This window comes from Meriones unguiculatus, chromosome 5 (assembly GCF_030254825.1).
Source record: "Meriones unguiculatus strain TT.TT164.6M chromosome 5, Bangor_MerUng_6.1, whole genome shotgun sequence".
In the NCBI taxonomy this organism is placed as follows: domain Eukaryota; kingdom Metazoa; phylum Chordata; class Mammalia; order Rodentia; family Muridae; genus Meriones; species Meriones unguiculatus.
Window position 1 is genome coordinate 106,810,548 of NC_083353.1, and position 23,234 is coordinate 106,833,781.

The following is a 23,234-nucleotide window of genomic DNA, read 5'->3' on the forward strand; positions in this document are numbered from 1 at the left end:
AACAGAGACTGGCAACCAGTCCTAATAATAAACCTTTAAATATCCACTAATGGGTGAAATATGGCGAGTGCATGCAAAGATGCAAACCGAAGAAGCCAGACTCAAAGGCCTCACACTGTAGGGTTCCAGTTATATGAAATGCACAAAACAGACACACAAAGTCAGTTGCTAGTGACCAATGGGGAGAAAGGACTAATTGTTGACTACAATGGGGTTTCTTTTTCGAGTGATGAAAATCTCCTAGAATTGGCTAGTGTTACTGCCTGCACAGCACTGTAAATGTGCTAAACACAAAACAAAACCCACTTCATCGAACACCTAAAATTTTATTTTGGCCAGGTAGGGTGGCACACAGGAAGATCTCCATGAGTTGGAAGCCAGCTTGGACTACAAAGAAAAATCCTGTCTCAAAAAACCCAAACAATTTTGTACTTCTGGGCACTGAGCCCTAGGCCTTGTGCATGGAAGGCAAGCACAACTGTTGAACTACACCCCTGACCCTAACGTTACAAAATAAAAATCAACATTTGAACAAGTTCTCTGTGCCAGGAACCACCTTCACCAGATTTAACATCTCCCTAACCCCCTGCAACCTGAGACACTTGCTCAGATTGGCCCTTCTGAGCCATATCACCTTCTGAGCCATATCATTTAAAAACAAAACCACGAGAACAAGGCAACCTGATGTCATTGAGATATGAGGAAAGGCATGCAGGTCAGATGATCTTATCTGCTGAAAGGGAAGAGGTCTGCCTGGAACCCCAGCCATCCGGCCGGGCAGAGCTCCCCTCCACGGTGACTGTAGGGAGGAGTTCTGGAAGTGGCCCTCTCCTGCAGCCTTACCTCATAGCTGATGTTTGTTCTACCACCCAGCCTTGACTGTGGCCCAGGGGTCTAAGATTTCTCTGTATTCTGACCTGATTGTGTCTGGGTGTCCATCCTCATCCCCTTTTTTTTCCCTCTTTGTCTCCCTGGGAGGTCTGTTCAGAACCTTTTCATCTCTTTGCCTCTCCCCAGCATAGGGTTCTATGCTCCTGTGATGTCTGTGAAAATATGATGGGTGATTGTGAAGTGGAGGGAGGGTGTGGCCAGCTAGCCTGTTCTTTGGTCAAACTGCAACTCTCTTTACACTCTGCATGTACTTATTTCACATGTACATATGCATGCTGTGTGCCTTCTGTGAGCGGAGGGCAACAGATCCCCTGGAGCTGTGATCCTCCACGGGGAGATGTCGGGAACTGAGCCTGACTATTCTGTCGTCACCGAGTCATGTCTCCAGCCTCAGTGTCCCCTTTTAACAGCTGCCACTTGTTCACCAGAGGGAAAAATCAATTAGCCTGCATCATAGCACATCTGCCTCTGCCCACATGCTATCCTACAGCAAGCAGCTTCCTGACAGCTGGTTTACTTTGCCTGCATTCGGTTTAATTTTCAAACCAAACCTTAGAACAACTGATGGTTTGGGATTGAAACCATGTCACTACACCACCTGTCACGGAGATGGCACCAAACATAAAAAGGTCCCATTCTTCAACTGGGAGAGATGAGGTTTCACAAAGGATCAGGCTCAAGGAGTGAGTTGCAATGGAGCCACAAGCAGATAGATGTTCACAGCTGCAAGGATACCAAGCCAAATCCAAAAATCCTAAGAGAAAATTCCAGGGGTCAAGAACACACAGTGTGGGGCTGGAGAGATGGCTCTGCAGTTAAGAGCACTGGCTGCTATTCAAGAGGTCCTGAGTTCAATTCACAGCAACCACATGGTGGCTCACAACCAGCAGTATTGGGATCGGTTGTCCTTCTGGCATGCAGGTGTACATGCAGATAGAGCACTCATATGTAAAATAGATAAATAAATCTTAAAGAGAAACAGACACATATCACCAAAGGGACCTTCCTTTTTAATAAAAATATTTTATTAATTACCTTATACAAAGTGATAGGCTTCACAGCATAGTAAGGTCTTAAGAATTCCATTAAACAGGACAATCAGATACTTCTTCAGACATAGCTTATTTAGTCCAACAAGTTTGGTTTGTATTTTTTTGTACAGGGTTTTGCTGTATAACCAAGGCTGCCTTGACTGCACAGCAGTCCTCCTGCCTCAGCATCCTAAATGCTGGGATTATATGTACGCACCACAATACCCATCTGTTTCTTTTCTTATTGTACTACTGGTGGATCTTCTACATTTTTTTGAGACAGGGTCTTACCATGTACCCCAGGCTGGCCTTGACCTTGATCATGATCCTCTCCAAATACCCAAGTGTTAGCAGTGTACCATACCATGATTTGCATGGGTAAACCTTCGTTACTGAATATGTCAGAACATAGTTTGTTAATGAAAAAAGGGGTGAAATATAATGAATTTTCAGTGGATGTTTGCCTTGAGGGAAAGATATAATTTAGTTTTCAAACCGCATCTTAAAATAGTGTCTAGTTATTAGGATTTAAATTTTCTGCTTTTAGTTTTTCTTTTTTAACATTTCATGTCTATATTATTATTATTAGAATCTGTAATAAAGGACATATTGAGGGATGGAAAGGAGACTGACACTTGAATCAGAACTCAAGACATCGGGGAGAGAAAAATTAAATCAACCAGCGGAGGAGCTGGGAAGAGTCCACCTTTAAACATCAACTCAAGAACTCTGAGGGAACACAAAGGCTTGGAGAGAAGAGAGCTGCACAGCTGTCTGGAGTCTGTCCTCCAGGGCAGAAGTGATGCCCTACTGGGCCAGCAGTTCACACAGACTGGCCACTCCTCTTCGGCAAACAGAGATGGGTCACGAAAGTGAGGGGGTGGTCCGAAAGCAACGAAGGGCCAGTAAGGACCCCCAATACTGATTCTCTTCTAGCTAGGGGTGGGCAGGGAGGAGACACAGTTCAAATACTGAGCAGCCAGAAGAGAAACAGGAAGAGGGAAGTCTTGACAGCTGGAGGACAGTGACCTTGTCCAGATCCGCTCATAGGCATTGAACGTGGTGAAAAAGCCAAACAGAAGTGAAAGCCCCAGTACCACCTAATGGCTGGAACCCCCCTCTGCTCTCTGAAGCTGGCGGTTTGCCCTGAGGACGGGGTGGAGTTTTCAATCTAGGGTTCTGGGGCTTCTGGCTCCCTCCCATAAGGAGGGATGACCTTCTCCCGGCTGATGCCAGCTTTAGACAGCAGGCCATGTCTCCAGCCACTGATGAAGACAGGGCCAGCAATACAGGTGGCCATAACACACTGACCACAGGTTCGTAAGCGGCCTCCAGACATATACTACATTCAAAGGTCACGCCTCCCCACATCACCCTCCTTTCGGTTTGGCCCTCGGGGTGGGGTACCCAGTGAAGACAGAAGGTGTTAGTTCCCCAGGAGCTGTTGTTACAGGCAGTTGTGAACTGCCTGATGTGAGTGCTAAAAACTGAACTCGGGTCCTATGGAAAAGCAGCAAACATACAAAGCCACTGAGCCATCTCTCTCCAGACTATCCCTACCACCTTTTTCCTCTTCTTCCTCCTTCTCCTTTTCCTCCTCCCCCACCTACTCCTCTTCCTCCTTTTTTTTTTTGAGACAAGTTTTCTCTGTGTAGCCCTGGCTCTCTTCGAATTCAGAGCTCCCCCTGCCCCTGTGCTAGGGTTAAAGGCATGCTCAGCCACTGCCCGTGCAAACCACTAAAACATTTGTGTATTTTCTAATATGTGTGTGTGTGTGATTTCAAGTAAAGGTAAGAGGTTAACGTTCAGGAGTTGGCTCCAGGGATGGAATTCAGATCATCAGGCTTGTCAGCAAGTGACTACTGAACCACCTCACTGGCCCAGTTTGTTTTAAGACAGAGTCTCTCTCTACCTACAATACATGCTGGTCCTTTCCATCCTCATGCCTTAGCCTTCTGAGTGCCAGGATTACAGGTGTGTGCCACCATGTGTAGGTCAATGTAGCTTTTATTTGGTGATTTCTCTCTAAGGTAAATGCCTCATTATTTACACTGTAACACTGCAATACCCATAATAATGGCAGAGTCTTCCTTCATACACAATTGTACACCCTACCATCACTTTGTACAGAAAGAGAATACCATGGTTAGCCTTTCCTCAGCAAGAGTGTGGTAACTGCCCCTCAGCACTGACGCACTGAATTTCATCACTGGAAAAACTGAATACACTTTTAGGATCCTTACTCAACAATTATTTTTTCAAATTTCAAAGTATGTCTACAACACTCACTGACAAAGATCTACCTGTGGCAGAGGCTGAAGACATACACTGGCTTCTAACAAACTGAAGAAACCTACATGCGTGGGAAGGGAGCTCACTGTATATCACATCACAGGACGCTTAGAAATGGAAGCACAAAGCAATGCATAGAAAATTTCAAACAGGCGGCTTTAAGACAGACTTAATTTTTCATGATTTTCCCAAAGCCAGTCATGGTATTTATTTAACTTGTGGTCTTCGGGATGCACCTGGAAGAAATGCAACGTATCGGTCATAGACACATTTAAAGGTTCAGTGAGGGAGTTTATCATAATATACCTGAGATAAACAGGGAATTTGAACCCAGTAGCAACCCTGACTGTCCATATACCCTGTATAACAGAAATCCTACATTGTTTATAGCTCACTAACCCAGACCTGAAGTGATGACATGACGTAGATCAAGTATTAGCACCCAGCATTTGGAAGTTACAGACCCTGTGAAGCCAAATGGATGGCTCTGGTGCGTGAAGGGGTGGAAGGAGAACCATGGCCCTTCTGCCTGCATTTCTCCAGACCTCACTGGTTTACTATGTTAGGGCCATACTCTGAGTGTGCCTGGACATCCTCCAGCTGTCAGGCTGCCATCTGAAGGCACCGGTGCTACGCAGAAACAATGGAATGGGTAGTAGGAGTAGGACCCAGATGCAACACTCCAGTCTGAGATATGAGAAACCCGACAATTAGACACTAAGTCCAAATATTTGATCTTCTATGGAGGATCTTGTTTTGGGTATGCGTGTTTACAGGCACTTGTACATTCTTGGTGCATGTGTGAGGTCATGTATAAAGGTAGCTCCAACCTTTAGAAAAAGGTTAAGATTTTATTGGTTGTATATGTGTGTGTACTGAGGCATGTCTAGGAAGGTCAGAGTACAACTGTTTTAGAGTCAGTTCTCTTTTTCTACCTTTCTGTGGGTTCTAGGGATGGAACTCAGGCTGCTAGGCTTGTGCAACAAGCACTTTTATACCCTGAGCCCATCTCCCTGGCCCACCTTGCACTTTTTTGAGAAAGGGTCTCTTATGGGCCTGGAACTTCACCACGTAGGCCGGGTTATCTGGTCTACAGGCTTAGACAGGCTATCCAGGGGCTTTCAGGCATCCTCCTGTTTCTGCCCCCACAGTACTGCGTCTACCAGGTAGAAGGTGCATGCTGCCATGCCTGGCTTTTATGTAGGCTCTGGGGATCTGAATTCGAGTCTTCACTTTGCCAACTAAGCCATCTCTTCTCAGCATTAGGGGCTCCTTTTAACAGGAAAAAACCCTGTCAGTATCAGACAGAACATAGACGGGTTTCAGGGTCAGGAGTGACAGACAATTCAGTCAGAAGCCAAAGCGAAGGGACTTGGGCAGCACCTGAAGAGTCCTTCCTATAGTTCACAGCCCCATGCCCCTGCTGCTACTTGAACTGAGGGCACATCTGGTTGGGACTGAAACAGGACTCCCGTCTCATTAATCTAGGCATACTGGTGGCCTTATTCTGCCCTAGAGGCAAACGTGCTGCTACGTTATGGCTGGCGGTGGGCTTACCTGCTTCCACTCATTGACACAAAAGATCCGGTAGGAGTCATTGCCGTATTTGCCGATCCCATGAAGCTCAATTGGATACCTCCACGGCTTTGTCAGATATTCATCTGAGGGATACACACCCCACATGTGGTCAGCCCCAAGGGAGTCACCTTCCCTACCCCTATACTGGGGCAGGACGACCGCTTCCACCAAAGCAGAGCAGCGCCCTCATCACCTGCCTCTTCCTAACCATTCGTCTGTGCTTTTCTGACTGAGAGGAGATACTTCCGACTTCTATGCACAGGGCCACTTCAGTGTTGGGCAAAGATTTACAGTCTGGGTGAGCATGAATCTGTGGTGTGGGGCAAGCAGGCTGTTTTAAAGGTCTTTGGTGCTTGAGCTAAATGACCTCAATTAATACAGCATCCGAAGGCATTAAAGTTTAAGGTGTGGCTGCCTTCAATGGTCACAACTTGCTTCCTTTGGGGCTAGGGAAACATACCTGAGAACTTGATAATGGTTTTTGCACGGAGATCATAGAGACCAAGAGGCTTGAGCAGCTCTGACACGTCCCTCCAGTCAGCAGTTCGGGCCGCCTCAGCTGAAGGGTACTTCTCTAGAAACTCCCACAGTACGGGGATAGCCATCTTGCCTGGGGAGCATAGACAACGGCAGACTCGTGTCTTGGGAAGGGCTGCTTTCCTGTTTACTTTTACATCTAGAAACTTCAGCCATTTTTATTCCTGTGTTTGTGGTGCTGGGAATGGATTTAGGGTACTGTGTATAGAGCAAGGGCTCCATATCCCCAGCCTTGCTTAAGTACTGTTAAGGCATTACCTGAACCAGCAGCTACTTATAGAGTCAAATACCAACCATTAATCTACTTGGTCACTAGTCCAAATTATACTGAAGCTAGCCTAGTTTTCAAATAATCAGATCACTAGAAAACCACGATACGCGTCCAGTGAACACAGAGAGCCTCCAAGAATAGAGGGAGGAAGACCAAAGCTCATCTAGAAGAAGTCACTGATTAATGACACTGTCAAAAAGGATGCTGGCTCTTAGCCAGTCCAATGGTCTCCTAGGTCAAGAGTTCCAACGGCTGAAAGGAAAAAGCCTTGTCCAACATCACAAACTCAAAATGTACCCTGAACCCAAGCCTCTTAAGCAGTTTGGTTCTTTCCCTCTTAACCAGGACACAGATGACAATGACTCACAAACCTGAGGTCCGATTGAGAAATATAGTCGCGATGAGGAGCTTCCATGGATCGTGGAAAAGTGTTTCTTGAACAAGATTAAAAGGTGACCGAGGAGGGGTCCATTTCTTGAAGGCTTTGCGTCTTGGGGGGCTAAGCGCTACAAAAACATAGGGGTGTCAAAATTGTGCTCTTAAAAGACGTGGACTCCCCTCCCTCAATTCTGCTTGGGGAAGGCTGGGTACCTTCTTTGTTGTACTTGCTGGAAAAATACAGGCTTGTTTTCCTTTTTTCTATTTGTGCTCGTGGGATGCTGTCTTCTGAAATGCAAGAACAGTTTAGAGAGTCTATGGTTTACGGAAGGCTGGGGCAGGAGGATAGAGTTTGAGGCTAGCCTGGGCTACATAGTAAGCACTTACACAAATTACTCTAACTCATTACTAATACATTATCAGCTGGGCATTATTTTATCTCCCCTTTATACATAAGGAAATTGAGGCAGAGAGAAGCTGAATAAGCCCCAGGTCATACAGATAGTGCGAGAGCCACAATGGAACTTCAGGTAGTCTAGGCCAAGAATGTACCCTTTACTGGTACCCTGTGATTTCCATGGCCAGCTCACAGTATGAAAAACTGCAACAGTTGAATATTCTAAAATATTTGTGCAGTGTGGTCATTAAAATTAAAATGTTGAGGTTCTATCATGAGTATTTTCCACTGACATTTACTTCTAAATGAAAAAAAAAAACAAAACAAGATTCTACATATGATCTCAATTTTATAAACATAGATTCATATGTGTATGTATGCACACACATATAAGGAGACACTGAGAATAGAATTAAGATGGTACAGTGGTTGTTAGAAGTGGTGATTTCTCTTTTCTTCTATAATTTCCTGCACCTTTGAAAGGTTCTGCAGTTGTATTTACCAAAAAGGAGGCACACAGGAGAGACTGAGGGAGAGCTGTGAGCTCAAGGCCAGCCTGGGCTACATAGCAAGCTTCTGTCTCAAAAAACAAAATGGGGCCTTAGAGAGATGGCTCAGTGCTAAAGTACTTGCTACTCTTCCAGAAGGCCCAGTTCAGGTCCCAGTACTAATGCTGAGTGGCTCACAGCTGCCTGTAACTCCAGCTTTAGGGGATCTAATACCCTTTGCCTCTGTGGGTACCCACACATATGTAGCCTTCACACCTACCCAGCCACCCACCTCAATACAAAATAAAATCTTAATCAGTATTATCAGACCTCTCAGGTTTCTACAACATTAATTTTTTAAAGTAATTTTTTCTTTTTCTTTTTTTTTTTTTTTTGTTTTTTTGAGATAGGGTTTCTCTATGTAGCCCTGGCTGTCCTGGAGCTCACTTTGTAGACCAGGCTGTTCTGGAACTCAGAGAGGCCGTGCTCCTGCCTCCTGAGTGCTAGAATAAAAGGCATTCCCCATTACTTCCCAGCCACTACAATTGTCATTTTAAATGGTCATACTTAATACTCCCTTTAGCTACACCCTTTGAGTATGAATTAATATCTTACCTACATTTGTATATTATAAAACCATCCTTTTTCACTTCCTATTTTTGTCTCACAATTATTATTTTGTTATTGTTTTGAGACATGTCTCATGTCCAGGCTCACCTCAAACTTGCCATGTAGCCGAGGATGGTCTTGAATGCTTTAATCTTTCTACATCTAATTCCCAAGTGTGGGATTATAGACATGTAACACCATACTCTACATATTATTCTTTAATTTTAATTTATGTGTACATGTGTGTGCTACATGTATGTAGGTACCTGTGGAGACCAGTAGAGGGCATCAGATCCCTTGGAGCTAGAGTTACTGACAGTGTGTCACAAGAGCAAAGTGCTCTTAACTGCTGAGCCATCTCTCTTAACTTCCTTCTTTGTCTTGATGTAAAAAAAATGGGACTAATTAGGGTATTCCTTAAATTTTCAGAAACTAAGGCTTAACAATTAAATAGCTGCCAGAAAACGATACTGAAGTTGGCTAAATACTGCAACAAATATCCAGGTCTCCCCCAAAATAATGTTAGTTCCTTTTGCTATTCTAGTCTAGGCAGGTAAAGCCAGCAGAAAGTATAGAATAGAACACAGGAAACGGATCTTATGGGTACTTGATTTTTTTCATGGGTTCCCATACATACCTAAACAGGCTCCTTTATTACCCATTGGCTTGATACTTTCTAGCCAAGTCGTGATTGTTCTACTGGGCACCTCCTACTGAACAGTACTTTCTCTTACACTGGGAACTGCACCAGTAGAGGAGGAGCTAGACATTTCCATATAGTCAAGAGAGGATGCTTTTAACATTTAACCTGCCCATTATAATTGCAGTAAGTCTATACGATCCAATCCTTTAGACAGAATGCTGTATAAATAAAACAAACAAACAAACAAAAAAAAAACCAAAAAACCAAAAAAACTCAAAAGGCCATACATTGAGGAATTCTTAACCATTTCCTAGGACATCTGTTAAAGGCACAGCAATCCCAGGCACTGAGAAGATACATAATTATGGATGGGACTGAAAGCAGAAATCAAGTGTTACCCTGGTTCCACCAATCTGTGCAGGCTGTTTCCCTAAAGGATTCTAAGTAAAATTAAAATTACTATTCTTCTTTAAGGGAGTTATTCATTATGCCATAACAGCATAATGAATAATCCAGAGCTGCTCAGATCTTTTTATCTACTATTCACTGAGGCTTTGTATAGGCAAAACTGCCAAGCCCTGAACTGTGTGTGAAGAGCATAATACAAATAATACATGAACGAAGCAATTATACTTTTGAATTATTGAGAGCTCCCAGGCCTTTTAGAGAAGCATCAGGCCGTACCAGAAGATAAAAAAGAACATGATGTAGATGAAATTAAGTTGGGACTCACTCATCAGCAGCACAGGAGGGGCAGGAGGACGCTGACTATTCTTGGTCAGTTTATGCATAAAAGGAGTCTTACCTACATTCACAGAGAAGCCTTTTTTAATATTTATTGATTATGTATACAGTGTTCTGCCTGTGTGTATGCTAACATGCCAGAAGAGGGCACCAGATCTCATTATAGATGGTTGTGAGCCACCATGTGGTTGCTGGGAATTGAAGTTAGGACCTCTGCAAGAACAGCCAGTCCTCTTAACTTCTGAGCCATCTCTCCAGCCCCAGAGAAGCCTTTTAATTTTCTTTACAGTTGTAAGACTGCTGCCTAGAATGATGGCAAGTGGGGAAAGCACCACTCCTAGCTGTTGCCCAGGGAGAGGTGATAGCAGCCATGACACACCAATCTTCCTTTGCTGGGCATCCTGGCTGTAGCCAGCTGATAACCTCTCTGCCATAATTAAGGGCTTGATGACCAGCTAGCTCAAAGATCACTTAGGGGATGGGGATGTGGCTCAGTTGATAGAGTGTTTGCCTACCATGCATTAAGCCCTGGGTTCCATGCCCAGTGTTGCATTAAAAAAAAAAAAAAAAAAAACTGGCTTAGGGACATATGCCTTTAATCCCAGCAACCAGGAGATAGAGGCAGGAGGATACAATTTCAAAGTTATCTTCAGCTATGCAGGCTTCAGATCCAGGCTAGCTGGGATACATGAAACCCTGATCTCAAAAGTCACTTAGAGGGCAGATATTGGGATCAACTGGGAGACTGTATCTGACACATGGCTCTTCTTCACTGTGCTCCTTCTCTCAACCACATCCAGGCAGGACATACAAGATCTGGGAGGGTAAACTGTTTACCACAGTTAACAGCATTTTCATGTACTGAGTACCTCGAAGTGTCTCAGAAGTGAAGTGCTTCCTGGCTTGTGAGCAGCTGGGCATTTCAGAGCCTCCCTGCACAACGTCGATATGCAAATGCGCCTCCCCCTCTTCAGCTCCCTTCGATTTGATTTCCTCTGATTCTAAAAAAGGCTGCTCATGCTTCGCATCACCTGCTTCTTCAGTTGAATGTACTTTGTTTGTGATGCCAGAAGTTAGTTGTGTGAAATGAAGATCTGACCCTGGAGTCGGAGGTTTTTCCTTTCCCAGGCCCTTTTCTTCCCCAGCCACGGGGACGGTCTCAATCATGCAGGCCTCTGAAGGGCAGAGGGGTCTGTTGGGTTGACATTCACTGTCAGCATCCGCTTTCTCAACCACAGGGTCTCTTTTTCTGTTACTTTGAGCAGAATTGGAGAGATTCTTCCTGCACCTTTGTTTGGTTTTCTTAGTTCCAATTTCTTTCAGAACACTCACCTTTCTTTTGGGCTTTCTCATCTTCCCAGAGCCAGCATCCCGAATGCCCTCATCTTCTTTCAGTAGCAAATGATCAGAGTTTGACAGTCTGCTGCTATCTGGTGACTCTGAATTACCACTTGGCAGAAGCAACACATCTGCTTTCCACTTGCTTCGTGTCCTGAACTTCTGGTTTGAAATGTCGGTTTTATTTGGCTTCTGGGAAGTCAGAGCTGCCGAGCTTTGGTCTTTATAGGCTGGCCTGATGCCCCCTTTAGATAGTACAGTAAAATCAAAATCTTCAGGCTTAAGAAAAGTCTCCCCAGTTTTGAGAAGATAATTAGCAAGTGAACGTTTTGATCTGAACTTCAGTCCTTCTGGGCTTCAGGAAATAAACAAACAAACAAATAAATAGTGAAACGTATGCTGGTAAATAGGAATGACTTTTAAAAAGAACTGGACTAGGTTAAGAACACTGGCTGTTCTTCCAAAGGCACTGAGTTCATTTCCCAGCAACCATAGGGTGGCTAATAACCACCTATAGTTGAGATCTGGTGCCTTCTTTTGGCACACATGCAGGCAGAACACTTTATAATGAATAAATAAATCTTTAAAAAACAAAACAACTGGACCACATCTCAGATTTCCAATTAATAGTTTCTAAATATCACCAAAGATGTTCGCCATTCTAAAGCAACAGAGTGTGATAAATGGTCCCTTTCATATGACAGTATAAAATCAAGGCAGAAATATAGCTTCAATCCAAATGTATCATTATCACTGAAAGCAGGATCAACAACATGTGTGACTGTCCCCCAGTCACTTGATACAACTAACCAGTGACACTGAAGGAACAATACTTTTTTGGACAGTGTTTTTCACTGAACCCAGACCTCACTAATTCTAGCTAGTCTAACTAGCAAGCTTTCCCCAAGGATCCCAGCTCTTGCTCCTGAGAGCTGGAATTACAGGCAGCTGCCGCACACACTCAGTTTTGTAGATGGACTCTGGGGATCTGAACTCGGGTCCTCATGCTTGCATGGCAAGTGCTTTATCCCCTGAGCCATTTCCCCGGACCAGAAACCTAAGATTCTTGCTATCCTTCCCCCTTATGGACAAAAATCATTTGGCTGTGTTTTTATTTCCTCCCCTAAATGCTTACCTGATAAAGTACACATCAAATCTTCCTGCAGTTTTCCCAGATAATCTCTGCTTCACAACTCTTTCCCATCCACACGAGACAGGCTCATGACATCCTGTCACCACGGTATCAGTAAACAGAGCAGAAGCAGTGGGTTCCTGGAGAAGGGAGCTACACTCGCGGCTCATCGCCTGTTCCCTTCCATCTTCCCCTGCTCTTGCCAGTCCAACAGCCACATCTTCCTTGCTGGGGAAAAAAAAATCCCAAGTGATGAATTCATTTAAAATTTCTTTTACCCTGCTTACTCAACTTCTATCCACAGCAGTATAGGACTGCATACAATATTCAGATCACGGTAGGTAAGGCTAGTCAGTGAGCTAGCCTTGGTGCCTTAGCACCTTCCCCTCTCTGACAGCTTCTTATCCTTCAACGTGGGTGTTTTATTTCCTCCCCCTTGGCTTTTAGAGACAGGGTTTCTTTTTGTAGCCTCGCCCATCCTGGTCTCGCTTTGTAGACCAGGCTGGCCTTCAACTCACAGAGACTCGATGGCCTCTACTTCCTGGAGTGCTGGGGTTAAAGGCGAGCACCACCTCAGCTCCGCTCAACATGGGTTTTTAAATGCTAGGAATCTCTACACAGTAACAGTTGAGGACACCTGCTAAAATATATTTAAATTCATCTGATAACAGCTTTCGTAAATTTGAGAATATGAGCCAATAACGGAACTGTTCATCTGAGAGCAGTGGAACTGCTTAAATGGATCCTCCAACCCTCTCTCCTGCAAACATGTGAGGGGACATTTCACATGTGTGCTTTTTGAGAAACATTACCATTTCCATAAAGTGGTGTAGCCCTTCAGAAGGTAATATATTTTCTAATAAGAACTTCCAAATCACTCTCAGTCCTGATTCTCATCACTTTGGGAGGTTAAAATTTACTCTTATTGGGGGCTAGAGAGACGGCTCAGCTATTAACAGCACCGGCTGCTCTTCCAGAGGTCCTGAGTTCAATTCCTAGCAGCCACATGACGGCTCAAAATCTTTTAACTGCAATCACATGGGACCTAATGCTCTCTTCTGGTGTGCAGACAAAACACCCACACATATCAAATACACAAATAAACTTTTAAAAACCTTACTCTTATTGAAAAACTGTGTAATAACAAAATCAAATCACTTGCAGAACTGATACCAAAACCCAGGCCTGCCTAATACTTCTCCCATACTATTATGAGAAGGAATAATCCCCACAAAACCTTCAGCCCAGTGTATCCCTCCCCATTTAAAGGACTTTATTTATTTTTATTTATGTGCACCATGTCCATGCAGGTGCTGAAACCTTGGTCCTATGGAAGAACAGTAAGTGCCCTTAACAATTGAGCTCCCTCTTTCCAGCCTTGGGTACAGTCTATTTTAATCACTAAACTGGACATTTTACACATATTCCAGAGGCCCCCCCCAGTTCAGTTCCTAGCACCTACCTCAGGCAGCTTATAACAGCCTGCAATTCCAGCTCTGGTGATTCTGACACTCTCCCCTGGCGTCCACCAACACCCACGTACATACACAAACAGACACAAGTAAATATACAGCTTTAAAGAAGTCTCTAGAAAGACCATTTAATCTAACCTGTTTTCTACAAACAGGGAAATTGAGAAAGAGCTAGAGACTGACCACAGTTAGAAGAACCACGGCATTCTGATGGAATTTCGGGGTGAATATCAGCCAGAAGGGTCTTTTTTTTTTTTACTTTGGAATTTTTTTTTTTTTAAAGATTTAGTTATTTATACAACATTCTGCCTGCACACCAGATCTAACCATATAGATGGTTATGAGCCACCATGTGGTTGCTGGGAATTGAACTCAGGACCTTTGGAAGAACAGCCGGTGTTATTAACCTCTGAGCCATTTCTCGAGCCCCTTATAGAAAGACAAGATAACTGAAACTTGAGGGAATCACCACAAACTCGTCGGTTAACAAAACGAGTCAAAATCCCGGCTCTACTATTATTAGCTGAGCTTCCAAAGAGAAGGTCACTCTGAGCTCAAAAATCTCTTTTCTCCATCTGTAAAAAGGAAGTAATAATTTCAAAAAAAGGTTTCGTTGTTGTTTGCTTTTGAAACAGGATCTTATGCACCCCAGGCTGGCCTTGAACCCACCACGTACCAGAGGCTCATCTTTAACTTCTGATCCTCCAGGCATGCGCCACCAAACCCGGGTATTCGGTGCTGACGATGGAACCCACGGCTTCGTGTTTACTAGGTAAACACTCTGCCAAATTAGTTAAATGCCCAGACCTTACAATTCTGTTGAGAGGTCAAGTTTTGGGACATGCAAATAGGGGTATCATTTTCGCCGGGACACAAGAGTGGCTTCCTCTGTGACTTTTTATAGCACCGTTTCTGAGGGGCCCTTCCGGCCTAGGCTAACCTGACAACATCACACAACCTCCCTTGTCCTCCAAACTCCCCAAGTCAATTCGGCTAAGGAATCAGGCACACCCAAGTCCGTTCCCACTGCGGCGACAGCTCCAGGTGTCCGCCACCTTGTGTTGAAGGTTAGAAAGACCCACACAAGAGCGACTCCCTGTGAAACTGAGGCCCGAGAGAAGTTAACAACTTGCCAGCGGTTCCAAGGCGGGTCTGGAACTAGGCTCTCTCCAGGGGTGATGGAGGGGACTGTGCTGTCCCCACGGTTTGGGCCCTCCATCCCTGCTGCTCTGATCCACAGGGCCACAGCTCAGCTCCAGGCCGAGAGGAGGAGTAAAACGTGAACACAGATCAAAACAATGGGCGGAATCCAAACACTGACGCCAAAGTCCGTCAGTCCCCACAGTCGCTTTCCCGCCGCCGCTTCGGCTATAGCAGTCACGGCCAGGGACCCGCCAATCAAATCTTCCATCCTCAAGATGCCCCGCCCCATCCACCTTCCCTGGCCAACTGCGAGGGTCATACTTCCGCTTCCGCTTCCGCCTCCGGCGTCCCTGCGCCCTAGGCGCTCAGGCGGAGGAGCCCGGCTCTCGTGTGGACATGCGCGTTTGGAGCTTTGCGGGCTCAAGCGTGGCTCAATGCGCATGTGCGTTGCTAAGGGTAGCGCAGGTAGCCTAAGTGGTTTGTGGAGAGAAGCCTGTTGCTGCCGAGGCAGGGAGGAGGGGCCCAAGGCGTGAGGGGAAGCAGCGATGAGGGCCGTGTTGACGTGGAGAGACAAAGCGGAGCAGTGGTGAGGAGCGGGACGCTCGGGGACGGCGGGGTAGGCGGTGGGAACCGGTGCGTTGCCATGGCAACGGGCCTGCGGCCTGGGCTGAGGACTCTGATGCTGTGCCTTCAACTCCCCAATGGAAAAAGAAACAGAGATTCCTGGAGGGGGCTTAGGGACCACCTGAGGCGGCGGTTTTGCTGGAGCGGTTTATACGTTATCACCCTCCAGTCTTGCTCCTCTCTTTCCAAAATCCCGCTTGAACTTCTCTGACCCACCACAGTGTTTTCTCAGCTTCCTAACCTTTGCTACATCTTCAAAGTGCTTCCAAGTGTTTGTTTACCTGACATTGGTTAAGTGCCCCCCCCCCGCCCCTCTTGTTTTTTGAGACAGGATTTCACTATTAAAGCTCTGGCTGGTCTGGAACTCACTATGTGAACCAAGCTAGCATTGACCTCTGCTTCAGCATGCACCATCCTGCTTGGCCTACCTCACTTACTTTTTGTTTGTTTTTGTTTTTTGAGACAGAGCTCTGTGTAACCCTGGCTGACCTGGACTCACTCTGTAGACCAGGCTGGCCTCAAACTCACAGGGATCCTCCTGCCTCTGTCTGCCAAGTGCTGGGATTAAAGGCGTGCACTATCACGATTGGCTTACCTCACTTGCTTTTATTTAAACATAAAGTTTTTTTTTAAAGATTTATTTATTTATTTATATATACATACATACATACATACATACATACAGTGTTCTGCCTACATGTGTGCCTGCAAGGTAGAAGAGGGCACCAGATCTCATTATAGATGGTTGTGAGCCACCATGTGGTTGCTCGGAATTGAACTCAGGACCTTTGGTAAAACAGCCAGTGTTCTTAACCTCTGAGCCATCTCTCCAGCCCCTTAAAAATAGTTTTATGCAGAAAAATATTCCATGTATGAAAAACCAATATCATGCGTCCCAAGTGCAATAACTAAAACCTTGAAGCAGGAACAAATGAAACAGTGTAACTTGCTTCCAGAGTGTGTACAACCTGAACTGAGATCTGCCTTGCCTCAAGCAAGATATGTAAGATGAGCATCAAATCAAGACATTCTTCAGATTAGAGAGTTTGAGAATGGGGTTTTAGCAGTTAAGATAGAGCTTTTCCGGTACAACCCTGAGGACCAGAGTTCAGATCCTAGCAACTACATAAAAGCCAGGTGTAACCCTATGCAGTCCTGTAATGGGAGGGAATTGAGACAGGATATATGTGGGGTTTGCTGGGGGGGCTCCAGGTTAAAGGGGAGACCCTGCCTAGGAGAAACAAGGCAGAAGAGAAGAGGACATCTGATACCCTCTGGCCTCGGCAGACCACATGTACACACATGTATGTTCATGTACAGTTATATATAGACACATTACACACAGGCCAATAAATAATAGTTTGAAAATGGGTAGAAATAAGGCTTGGCCCCAGTGTGTAATCCCAGCACTGCTGGGGGAGGAAGCCGGAGGATGGGCAGTCCAAGTTCATTCTCAGTTACATAATGAGTTCAAAGCCAACCTGGACTCTCTGAGACATTGCCTCAAAAAAAAAAAAAAAAAAAGAAAGAAAGAAAGAAACTGGGTTGGGAAAAAGCCTTATCAGACAAAGCACTTGCTGCCCGGTGATGAAACCTGCAGAAAGAAGAGAACCTACTCCACAAAGTTGTCCTCTGAGCTCCACACCAGTGCCCTGTAGTATAATTACACACAGACACACACATACACACATACACACAAGGTGTTACACATTAATAGTTAAAAAAAAAAATGCCGGACTGGTGGCACACACCTTTAATCCCAGCACTCAGGTAGGCAGAGGCAGGCTGATCACTGAGTTTGAGGCCAGCTTGGTCTAAAAAGTGAATCCAGGAAAGGCAAGGCTACTCAGAGAAACCCTGTCTCGAAAAAACAACAACAAAAAAAGTTTTTAAAAAAGAATGACAATAGAATGACTTTGCCATCCTAGTAAATTCAATGTTATTTGATGTCCTACTCTGTTTTGTCACCAAAATCCAGTATCCAGGAACACATTTGGGAAGTTCTGTCATATTGACTAGTTCTCAGGCTGACTCAGAACCTTACTGGGTGGAGTGTTTGGCTTCATACCACTCTGTCTTTCCTGAGGCCTGCCTTTGTGAAGCACTGAGATCCAAACACCCCTTAGGCTCACTTTGGAGGAGCTTGCACAGATAGCATCTGATGCTGACCCGATCCAGACACTGCCTAAGAACTTGTGTCGTTTTCCTTACTGTCTCTTCAGAGGGGCTCTGAGTAGGTACTGTAAATATTGCCACTTTACAGATAAGGAGACTGAAGTACAGAGAGGGTAGGTGTGTGTGTGTGTGTGTGTGTAGGAGCTAGCTTGCAGGCTCAGGTTGCCCTATTCCAAAGGCAGTTCTCTCGGCTTCTACACTGCAGTCAGGTAAGTAATGTGAATAGGCGGTCCTTACTTACGTAAGGAATTCCTGTTGCTTACAGGACATTTCCTGCATCCTACTTGAAATATATCACCTTGCCAGCATCTTTTAATAAACAACCTTTTGGAGGTGAGCAGTGGCTCAGCAGTTGAAGGTGCTTGCTGCCAAGCTTAGAGTGCACGTGGTAAAAGGAGAGAGCCAACTCCTGCTAGTTGTCCTCTGACCTCCAAAAATGCCCCGTGGTACATATGCCTCCAATAAATAAATTGTTAAACAATTAAAAAAAAATGTTTTTGGTCTTTTGTGAGACAGGGTCCAGGCTGGCCTTGTATTTCTGGTCCTCCTGCCTCAACCTCAGCAGTGCTGGGTAATATCATAGTTTCATTACTTTTATCTTCACTCCAGTGTAAGATCACCCACAGCCAGGGGTGATGGCCCACACCTTTAATTCCAGCACTCAGGAGGCAGAGGCAGGCAGATCTTGGTGAGTTCGAGGCCGGCCTGGTCTACATAGTGAGTTCCAGCACAGCCAGGACTACATAATGAAACACTGCCTCAAAGAACAAACAAACGAACAAGCAAACACCCCACAAGCTGGTGATAACTGGCAACCACCATTGGCTTCCGTGTCAGAGAGCAATAGGGAGTAGCAAGGACTCTGGCAAACTGGAAGGCTCCTTCTCTGCATGAAAGGGGCAGCTGCTACTCTGCTCCTGCCAATTACCATTGCGTAAGAACTTGGCCTGGTGTGTGCAGATCTTCCTATTTTTACCAGAAGCTAGGAATCTGCGTTTTAAATGTGAAATGTCCCAATTTTTAAGTGTTGGCACCTAATTAGAAAAAAACAAAGTAAAACACCATGTGGGCCAAACAAAACATTTGCTGGTCAAATGCAGCCTGATCTGCTCTGCTCTCAACCCCTGGCAGAGAATTTTGTTCATTCTGCTCTTGTGGTACTTGATTCTGTTGGGTGCAAGTTAGTTTTTGATCTGTTTATCCTAGAAGTCTAGAAACTTTGTAAAAGCAATGGCTGTATCTTATTTCCAAATGTTTCTGGAGCCTGTTAGTATTTGGTGAGTGCATGGCGAAATTATGAAGTGAATGAATGGCCAATGAAGATTGGCTGTTTGGTTTGGGGGCTATTCCAGATCTGAAACAATCTTATTAGAGTAGGAGGTACAGAGATTCTGTAGGCCAGCAGCCTGATGATGGTTCCATATGCCAGCTGATGGAATGGAACGAAACAGCAAAACTCACACCTACATAGTAGAATCCAGCAATCCTAGATGCCCTTGACAGCCCCAGGCAGCCTCAGGCTCCTGTACTTTGGTGTCTGGTCAGTCCTTTACCCAGCAGCAGGAGTCATTCAGCACCTATTAACTGTGATTGTGTTGCTCTGCTCCTCATAAACCCAGAGTGACCCCTTTCATGTCATTTTCCGGGTGGTTTCCCCAGCCTTCTTCCCTCTAGGCTTGCTAACATTTAGATTTGTGTTTTGGAGCTTAGTCAAAGACTCCATTTTCCTACCCAAAGATCCTTCTAAACTGATTCTCTCTCTCTTTCCCTCCCTCTCCTTCTCTCTTGCTCTTTCTTTGTGTGGTGTGTATACATGGGTATGCACATGAACTTGCCTGTGCATGTCCAAGAGGAGGTCAGAGGTCAACATTGGTATCTTCCTTTATTTCTGTCCACCTTATTATTATTATTATTATTTTATTATTTGTTTATTCTATGTATATCGGTGTTCTGCCTGCATGTTTGCCTGTGTAACACCTGAGTGCATGGTACCAGCAGAGGCCAGAAGAGGGCATCAGATCTCCTGGAACTGGAGTTACAGACAGTTGTGAGCCACCATGCAGGTGTCGGGAACCTGTGTCCTCTACAAGAGCAGCAAGTAGTGCTCTTAAATGCCAAGCTGTCTCTCTCTAGACCCTGTCTTTTGTTTTTTGTTTTTGTTGTTGTTGTTTTGTTTTTTAAGATAAGGTTTCAGCAGTGAATCTGAAGCTCACCATTTAAGCTAGCCTGGCCAGCCATTAAGCCCCTGGGATCTGCCTGTTTCTACATCCCGGTCACTGGGGTTACAGTATGATTTGTCATGCCCAGGTTTTATACACGGAATGTTGGGGATCCAAACTTAGGTCCTCAGGCTTGCTTTTATGGCAAGCACTTTACCCAGTGCTATCTCCTGACCTTTAAATGCTCGCTCTCCATCTCCCTCTCTCCCTCTCTCTTTTTCTGAACTTTTAATTTTCCTCCTTCCTTAAATATGCAGCTCTAGGTTCATCTCAATCACAATGCCTTATTAAGCTAGCCCATCTTATTCCAGGCAGGCTAGCTAACATTGACAGATACTGAAATTGATTGAGGAAGCTGGGGGTGTGGCTCAGTGGTAGACAGCTTGCCCAGCATGTGTGAGGCCCAGCACTCTTAGCACCACATTAAAAATTTAATAAGTGATATAATTTGTCTGAGATTGCGAATCTCTGCCACTCAGGAGGCCAGAACTAGGAGACCTTCCACCTCATAAGGAGAGCTCATCTCGGAAAACGTGGAGGGAAGCCTTGGATTTCATCCAGGCATGGGGCGGGGGGCCAACAAAGCAGTAAGCAGGGTGGCGTGTGTGGCTTGTGGTGGGTTTGAAGAGCACCTTGGGACTTAAGTGTGCAGAGGACAGTTGGCAGGGCCCACCTCTCATTTCTCAGCAGTGAAATCTGATCATGCAGTTTTGGCAGTTTATCTTTTTCATAAAAGAGGACAAGTTGGGGGAGATGCCATGGTAGCACAGACTGCTGGTGGTCAGCAAGCCTTCAGCCCTATCGTGTGCTGGCTGAGGCTGGATGGCCATGTGGAGGGAGCACTTGCCCTGGGTGGGGTATTAGATTCTACGATAAGGTCTTAGTTGTTTCCAGTTTGGGGATTCTGTGATGTTGTGATATCATTAAAGCCTGGGGGTGGGGCTTAAAAAAACATAAAATGTTGACAGGTTGCCAGTTATGAGCTGTGTGTTTAGGACTGTGTCAGGCCCCTGGGTCTAACATATATTGTCAAACCTGATGATTGCCGTCAAGTTGTGGATGAGTGTATTAAGGAGGCATATTATGAAGCAGTCAAATATAGAAGACTGTGCCTGAGAGTGAAACAGAATTGTTTAGATTTCAAGTACAGCAGGAGTTAACTTGGGGCAAATGAGGCTGGAGAGATGGCTCAGCAGTTAGAGCTTGCTGCTCTTTTCAGTGTCTCCAGGTTTGGTTTCCAGCACCCATGCTTGGGAAACTCCTAATCACGAGTTAGACATGTCTGTTGTAATTTAAGAAAGTACATTTCAGGACATCCGAGAAAGTGAACTTTCACATCTGAGAGGACTGTTCGGGCTTAGCTGAGACACTTAACGTTGAGATGGCTCAGTCGGTAAAGGTGCTTGCCGCTAAGTCAGATGACCTGAGTTTGATCCCTGGAAACGACATGATAGGAGAGAAGCAACTCCTGATGGTTGTCCTCTCATGGCACATGCACCACAGCATTCGTGTGCCTCCCAGATAAATAGATTAAAAAAAAAAATCCAAAGCCATGCCTGTAATCCCAGTGCTTGAGTGGTGGAGGCAGGAGGATCCAAAGTTCAAGCTCGTCCTCAGCTACATCAACTACACAGAGAATTTGGGATCAGACTGAGCTACCTGAGACTGTGGAGAAAGCAACCACAAAAAATGCTAGGTGAGGTGGTTCACATCTGTAATTTCAGCATTTAGGAGGAACACCGTAAGTTCAAGGCCAGCCTAGGCTGCAAAGGACAGCTTGGGCCAGAGTAAGACCCTGCCCCCCACAAACAAAACAAACGTAAATAAAACCAATTCAGTCATAGTCAGCTCTTGGAGAAGAGGTCCGAGAATCATTATGACTGGTCCAGATTTGTACAGGGAGCCATACCAAGAAATAGGTGAAAGCTGCGAACCCACTCCAAGCTAAAGTCTCATAAAGATACACAGATGCGGGCATTTTACCCAAGGCTGGCCCATGTTCCCGGTGTGGGATGTACCTCTACCTTGTTTTATAGGTAAGGGTAAAATTCAGATAGGTCAGCTTTCCCAGTCCCAGTTCCCCTCTACTTTTTCAGTCTACCACTTGCTTCTTTGATGAAACATGTCAAGGACATTTGAAAGAAGGAAGCCCAGGCCTGTTACCACAAAACAGTAAAGAAGGACGATGCAGAACTTGGGCCAGGATTTGATTCTGTGCAGTTTGCCAAGCTGGAAAGCCAGACGGTCTTACCTTTGCTCAGCCTCTGTCAGCCAGCTGTGTAACAGAAGACAGCTTCTCTATATACACTTGGGTTTCCTCAGGGGGCCCGCCCTGTCTACGCCATTGTGCTGTGGGATGTGCATAGGGGTAACAGATGCTTTCCCTGTCACAGCTCTCAACCCTTAGCAAGTGTGACGGGTTTTATTCAAGGAATTTTGTAGGAGTCTTCTCTGACTCTCCAATGACCACACTCAACAAAGACACAGGAGGTAAATTAGATAAGACTAAAACTGCAGAAAGGAGGGTGGGGAAAGGGAAGTGGTGACCAGAGGACACCGGGTTCCACTTAGAGTGGAGGAATACATTTCAGTAGTCTCATGAGGGCCACCTGAAATAGATATATTTCAACATGGCTAAATGGATAGGTTTTTAATATCTCATTATAGTAAATGATGCTGTTGAGATTATAAACATGTTAATTAGCTTTCTACACTGCATATATATTTATATGTTATATAAACATATTGTACCCTATTAATATACACAATTATTATTTGATTATTTGTAAGTTACTTTCCACATTCCACATGGAATGCCTTAAGTAAATGATAATGCTTTTTTTTTTTTTTTTTTGGCTGGGGCCTATGAGAAGGCAAGAAAGCCATTGTTAATAACTTTATCATCCATGATATATACTACTAATAATGAAGGCTACAGGACCTGAGGGTTGACAAATGGGCTTTAGGGCTGGGCTGCTGGGTCTAGAATCCTGGCTTCAGCTCTTCTCTGCAGCAGTTTACTTTCAGGCAAGTTGTTTAACTTTGTAATTTTCTTATCTGCAAGATAGGCTAGAGTTATGAGGTTGAGAGAATTTAAACAATTGAGCCCTTAAACTGTATCCTGTACACAGTAACAAATGTGCTCAGTAAATGTCAGCTACTGGAAAAGCATTCAGGAAAACATTTGACCTATCTGGCAGAAGTCCAAGAGAGTAGAGGCAGTGCAATAGAATGGTTAGGAGCCCAGGCTTCAGAGGCCCTTTTACTTGTTG

General features: G+C 44.9%; 3 protein-coding genes across 9 annotated transcripts in view; 1 reads left to right on the plus strand and 2 right to left on the minus strand.

Moving 5' to 3' along the window:
- Positions 1–23,234, minus strand: part of Rpl32 (ribosomal protein L32) — a 114,895-nt gene that overhangs the window by 26,533 nt on the left and 65,128 nt on the right. The window lies entirely within an intron of this gene.
- Positions 1,895–15,236, minus strand: Mbd4 (methyl-CpG binding domain 4, DNA glycosylase). 4 transcript variants are annotated; one of them, XM_021641032.2, is made up of 8 exons: positions 14,935–15,236; positions 12,333–12,557; positions 10,729–11,552; positions 7,192–7,266; positions 6,972–7,106; positions 6,253–6,402; positions 5,772–5,875; positions 1,895–4,450 (listed from the first exon to the last, which is right to left on the minus strand). In XM_021641032.2, the coding sequence occupies exons 1-8, from the start codon at positions 15,018–15,020 to the stop codon at positions 4,373–4,375; spliced, it is 1,677 nt and encodes a 558-aa protein (XP_021496707.1). In that variant the 5' UTR covers positions 15,021–15,236; the 3' UTR covers positions 1,895–4,372. The 4 variants fall into 4 exon arrangements, with proteins under 4 accessions (XP_021496707.1, XP_060239962.1, XP_060239964.1 ...); XM_060383979.1 differs by having other exon boundaries at positions 12,333–12,553; positions 14,931–15,236; XM_060383981.1 differs by lacking the exon at positions 14,935–15,236 and adding an exon at positions 14,478–14,913.
- Ift122 (intraflagellar transport 122) overlaps positions 15,295–23,234 on the plus strand; it is a 68,143-nt gene continuing 60,203 nt past the window's right edge. For 2 of the 4 annotated variants that reach the window (XM_060383982.1, XM_021641005.2), the window contains exon 1: positions 15,295–15,530. In XM_060383982.1, coding sequence (XP_060239965.1) covers positions 15,490–15,530 — 41 coding nt within the window. In that variant the 5' untranslated portion in view covers positions 15,295–15,489. The remainder of the gene's footprint in view (positions 15,531–23,234) is intronic. The other 2 variants (XM_021641006.2, XM_021641004.2) reach the window with 1 other exon arrangement.